General features: G+C 43.0%; 1 protein-coding gene across 5 annotated transcripts in view; it reads right to left on the bottom strand.

The window, feature by feature from the left end:
- Nucleotides 1-6,043, bottom strand: part of LOC127064014 (zinc finger protein castor homolog 1-like) — a 94,070-nt gene that overhangs the window by 5,379 nt on the left and 82,648 nt on the right. For 3 of the 5 annotated variants that reach the window (XM_050994495.1, XM_050994486.1, XM_050994477.1), the window contains exons 8-12: nt 4,913-5,491; nt 3,107-4,828; nt 2,246-2,344; nt 1,161-2,115; nt 1-1,087 (exon numbers count right to left, since the gene is read on the bottom strand). The exon at nt 1-1,087 is cut by the window's left edge and continues 5,379 nt beyond it. In XM_050994495.1, the coding sequence (XP_050850452.1) occupies nt 583-1,087; nt 1,161-2,115; nt 2,246-2,344; nt 3,107-4,828; nt 4,913-5,491 (3,860 nt within the window). In that variant the 3' untranslated portion in view covers nt 1-582. The remainder of the gene's footprint in view (nt 1,088-1,160; nt 2,116-2,245; nt 2,345-3,106; nt 4,829-4,912; nt 5,492-6,043) is intronic. The other 2 variants (XM_050994505.1, XM_050994515.1) reach the window with 2 other exon arrangements.

Here is a 6,043-nt window from a genome sequence, read left to right as displayed (position 1 = left end):
TCTTCTTGCTTTATTGTCTTCTTGAACGCTCGATATCCAGCGTGTCTTTCCTATATATCGTAGTTTCTTTTCTTTTCTTTTCTTTTCACATTTTTTCTAGCCAGTCGGGAGGGGTGGGGGAAGGCGAAAAATTCAATAGCGAGTTTCAACTTCGCGAAAGTTGGATCCCCTGAAGGAGTATATCCTTGTATATCCTTTGATCTTTTCCTTGTTCTTATTTCCCTTTTTCTTTTTATCTTCTTCATCTTCATCTTCATCTTCATCTTCATCTTCATCTTCTTCTCTTTCTATTCCCTAAACACTAAGGAACAACAACGTCTTTTCTAAACTTTCAACAGGACATCGAATTTCAACTCGGTCCAACTTCACTGACTAGCTCCCTGCGTTTGATGTATTAGTAAATCATCATGGATTGCTGATCGTTTGGGAGAATGAAGGAATGTCTATAGGTACTAATTAAAATCTGTAGCAAAAGCCCAATAGTGTCCTTCTCTGTCTCCCTTCGACCGATATTCCAGGGAATGTCTATAGATATATACTCGGGTAGAAATTTGTCTCGTATTTTGCACCATAAAATTTCCGTTAAGTGTCCATATGTCGATACTTGTGTGCCGACATTTGTGCCAGACCTAAGACCGCGTACTGACACTGCAAACAATGATAATGAGTCTGCTTGCCCGAGTGTTGACACTGCACGGCACCGCACGGCTGACTAGGCGTAAATTTCTGAAAGCCCGCAGCCGCTATACTGTCCAATTTTGCATGTTGACGCCTATGTGCAACTACCTTGTTCGTGTCCGTACAAACGAAGTCGCACTTCAGACAATGGAAATGCGAGGCTTTGTTTTGCATCGAACCAAGGGACGACGTATATGCACACTGTGCACGCCCGCAAGGCACGTTGGCTCTGTACTGTTGAAAATCACCGCCCATAAGCGTGTCCAAACGCTCATGCCTTGCCGTATGCTGAACGAAACGCGTCTTGTCGCAAAACGAGTAACCACAGTCTTGGCGCATGCAATGAAAATGAGTTTGATGTTCCCTGTAACCGCAGTGAGGGTACCGGCAATCCTCGTTGAATCTGAACCTGTAGAAAATAAATGGAAAAGGTTTGGAAATGGAGCGTTTTAGAACACGACGATATAATAACGAGTACGAACCTAACGTATCCTTCGGGAACAGGTTCGTCCTTGAGCATACGCATCGAATGATGAAGACGTTGCTTCTTCGCCTCGGGCGAATTGCTGTCAGGTGGGGAAAGAGATCTTTTATTCAGATTGAGATTAGCCGCGAGAGATGCCAGAGGATTTTCGTCCCTGGTAGGGGGAAGAAAATTGGTAGGTGGTAGACCAGGTGCAAACATCAGTCCAGGTCCCCCGGTATACATGCCACCGTGTTGAAGAAACGGTGGTAGAGCTTGATTCATCAGGGCTATCTGTTGATTCATAGCTGCCATTACCGCTGGACTCGCAAAGTGAAAGCCATGGCTGAAATCAAGCTCGAAACTAGGTGGTCCTGGTGCCGGAGAATGTTGAACGTTTCCAGGCATCGAGGGTTGAGGCATACGTTGATTGTTCTCGTTGGTCTCTTGCACCGAATTACCAGTGTCCTCTCTCGTAATCTCAGCTGGTTCCCTCTTAATATTCGGCATACTTTGTACACCGATATCCGTGGCACATCTTGGACTCTCCAGTTTGATCTCCTTCGCCGGTGGTGTCTGTTGTTGGCTCATCTGTCCCAGAGTCTGCTGCATCTGCCTTTGCATCTGATTGTGAAAGTTTTGAATGTTCTGTGCCATCTGTGCGTTCTGTGCCATGAAGTCTGGCTTCTGAGAAAGCTGAGCTAGGTACTCGTGCTGTAGTTGATTGGATGATACCGATGACGAGGGTGACTGATTGGGTAGATCGTGTTGTTGTTGACTGAGGATAGCACCTGTCGAGTGCTTGGCTATGTGAGCGACCAATCGATCCAGTTCCGAGAACGCCTGATTGCAGGCATTGCAGTGATAGTGATTCTTACGTTTCAACTTGCAGAACGGTCTGCTGCAACTTTGTTCCGGTCCGTAAAGCGTGTGGGATGAGGTAGATGTACCGGATGACGGTATGGCCGTGGACTCTGCAATAGGAACGAAGAAATTTTTAGTTCGATCGCGGATTCACGATTGGCAGGAGGGGCCGGTCTAAATCGTAAATAAACTAATATGACAAATCTCGAAGCACAAAACCTGGTCGAAGGGAGAACGAACCTTGGTGCACGGAAGCTCGCATGGATAGCACGACGCCCGGAAGTGCGGGTTCGCTCGGCGGTCCGCTGACCGGATAATAGGTGCCTGCCGCCCTCACCACTAGCAACAATCAACCAAACAACCAACACTTCAAATATACCTCCCACTAAAATTACAACCACCGTGTATAGAAAAGAGGGATGGCAAACAGGTAGACAAACAAACAAACAAACGAACGTACAAACATACAAATATCAAATAATAATGATACTAAGTAAATTGGAATGAAAGGGGAAAGAAAGAGGTGTCTACTTTTCGTAAATGAGTGGACGAGTGCGCGGTAAAGTGTCGCACTCGTCGGTGCGATCTACGTGCAAAATAAAAAAAATTACATTAAAATAATTATGATGATGATGATGATGATAATGATGATAATGATAATAATGATAATAATAATAATAATAATAGTAATAATAATAATAATAATGATAATAATAATAATAATAATAATAATAACAATAATAATAATAATAACAACAACAACAACAACAACAACAACAGTAGTAGTAGTAATAATAATAATACTAATAATAATAATAATAATAATAATAATAATAATAATAATAATAATAATAATAATAATAATAATAATAATAATAATAATAATTATAATAATAAAGAGAGAAAAAAACAACATGCAAGTTTTTATAGTCACTCTTTTTTTTTTCTTACGACATAAGGTCTTTTTATATATATGTATATATATCATATATATATATAAAACACTACTGTACGAGATCTAAGTATCTATGTTCTATGGAATGAAGAATCGAGGATAGCCAGGTACAGTTTCGTATCCCCGCCTTGTGAATTAAAACTCACCGGTCGTCTTGTTAGCGTCCGGACTAGGAAGTTCGCTTTCCTTCTCGTCGATCATCGATCTGCTCTCTTCCAAGCTGTCATCCGTTTTCTCTATAAGATCAGCCGGATTTTTTACTTGGATTCTTGGTTTAGTTTCTTGAATAAAGGATTGAGGATGCGTTTGACATTCCTTATTGGAAAGTTCCTGAGTACAAACATCGACGTGTCCAGAATGTTGTTTCTCGTGAAGAGCCATCGTTGAATATCGAACGAAAGAATATCCACAGTTTGGTCTGGTACAATGAAAATGTCGATTCACTCGATTACTGTGACAACTCGATAACCGACAGTCAACCATTTTATCGAAAAAGGCAAAGCCTGTTGGTATATCAACGTTGTCGTGAAAGTCTTTACTATGCATCAACAATTGATCGGGTCTATCGGTTGAGAAATGACACCGTGGCTGTGAACAATGATGATGCCTGGTAGATCGTAAAACGCAAGCGAGATCTGGACAACCCTCGGAATTGTAAGTGGCGAATCCTTCCGGTTCACCGAGACTATTCGAAGGAGAAACACTACCTTCTCGATCATCGGTCACCGGAGTAGGTGTCAAACTTGGTGTTTGCGGTTTGGGTAACTTGAAGCTCGTAAAAATGGCTTGCGGGGAGTCGTGCGTGTGCGAGGCCGGATCTCCACCTGACCAAATCTCGATCACTCTGTTTTTCGGTGGTCTACCTCTTTTCCGCCTAAACATGGCATCGATATTGGTCAGGTGGGTAAGCGTTACATCGGATGAAAGCGCGTGCGAGGGACATGAGAGATTCAATTGTCGACTGTACTCGTGAATTTTATAATGTTGAAGTCTTCGAAATGGTTTGTCCGTTGACAGAATGACCTCCCGACAATTTTCCCAATTACAATGATAATGTTTTTCTTTGTCGGCATACGGACAAGTATCGTCACAGCCACCTTCCTCGAAGAAGGCATCCGTGATACGTTCCTGAGTTTCGTGCTCCCTCAAATGTTCCCTGACTTCGCGAGGATCCTTTAAAGTGGCACCGCAACGATCCAACCCGCAGTGATGATGATCCCTACTCAATTGGCAGGGACAATCCGAATTGGCCGATACAAGATAGGCTAATTCTGCTGGTGTGAGTTGTTGCTGTTGCTGTTGCTGTTGCTGCTGCTGCTGCTGTTGTTGTTGTTGTTGTTGTTGTTGCTGTTGCTGCTGTTGTTGTTGTTGCTGCTGCTGCTGCTGCTGCTGTTGCTGTTGTTGATCGATGCTAACCACCGAGTTACTGGTAGACGTCATGCTATTCGTAGGAGCGGTAAGATCCATCGCTAAATCGCTCGCACTTTGAAAAGAATCGTCCAACGAGTAATACGACGGCGAACCTCTACCCTCGTTCGAACTTTCCCCGTTAAGACTTAGCGACAAGCCTTGATTACTAATCTCGTCTGGTGCCCAAGATCCTGGCGGCCTAATCCCGCCAACGGCACTAACTTGCTTGTACTTTCGATAAGCCAATTCGGACTCGTGACGCTCGTGTTTCCGTTTATGAGAAAAGAGCTGACCGGATGAGTGCAGAACGTAACTGCAATGTGGTCGTATGCAATGTATATGATTGCAAACACGCGAGAATCGACACTGTTCGAAGGGACAGGCTTCGGATTTCATGAATTTCTTGAATCCGTCTCGGGACAACTGCTCGTCCTTAATGTGATACGACTTGTGTTTATCTGAAAGGAAGGAACGATCAGTCGTGGGCTAGCATTTCAAATGAGAATAATATATTATATATCGTATCGGAGTATCGGCCTTACCCATGTCAGCCTTATTTTTAAAGGTGAAGCGACATCCAGGCCGCCGACAGTGGAAGTGCGTCGTTCGTTGTCCGACGAAGGGGCAATGATCGGTGGCACAACTTTCAGTGGCACGATATCGTTGAAAGCCCTCTTGAATGATCGCGGAATCCTTGCGATGATAATTCGCGTGCATCTGCACGTCCGAGGTCGATATATAAACCTTGTCGCAATTTTCGTGTATGCAATGATAGTGGGTTTGCTTTCTATTATGCGGACAAGCTCGACCTGGATGCCTTTCCGAACAATCGTCCGTTGGCGAATATCTCATGAAACCATGCTGCAAGGATTCGTCTCTTTTTTTGTGCCACTTGAAATGCCTGATCATTTCCTCCTTCTTTACAAATACCCTACCACTACAATCGAGACAATGAAAATGTTCTCTACATCCTAATTCCTTGCAATACGAGCTACCGCATTCCTGACCGGACGTATATCTCCTGACATATCGAGAGTAATCGATTATAGGCTGCGACACCGATGATTTCGCACCAGCGATCATGCTGTCCGCTACCGGTGACATGCTTTGCCTGAGCAGCGCTGAAACAGAGAAAGTAAAAGGAGCATAAACGCAATGTCTCTTTACCTTCTCAACGCCTTTATCTTATTCCTTAAGTTTTAACTCCATTAACGTATCACTGCACGCTAACACGAAGAGTTATCGCAACACACGTTGACGTACGGTATCGAAAAGAGCAGGATAAAAAAGTAATCAGTGACATTAGATATAACGTTTCTCTCGCATGAGTTCGCTAGCACTCCCTGCTATAATTCCATATAGATTTTTTTCTTCTCTCCTATACATTATTCCGATAAAATGAAGATAGAGAAAAAAGATTAGAAAAACTTCACTGATAACACTGCATCGCATGACCGTGAAACGGGATATTTACATCATACATCCTATTGAATGATGTAATAAGATTTTCGGAAACAAGTTATTATCGAGAGGCAACAAAAAAAAAACATGAAAAAAAGAAAAAGAAAAATCCTCCTCTTTAGGTAATCGATTACCGTAGACATCTACCATATCGACGGATAAAAATACGCATATTCGCAGACGGTAAAGCAGATCGTTCTCGTTTCGTAAGA

The sequence above is a fragment of the Vespula vulgaris genome, chromosome 1 (genome assembly GCF_905475345.1).
Source record: "Vespula vulgaris chromosome 1, iyVesVulg1.1, whole genome shotgun sequence".
NCBI classification, from domain to species: domain Eukaryota; kingdom Metazoa; phylum Arthropoda; class Insecta; order Hymenoptera; family Vespidae; genus Vespula; species Vespula vulgaris.
Note: the sequence above shows the minus strand (reverse complement) of the source record. Positions and strands in the feature narration are given on the sequence as shown.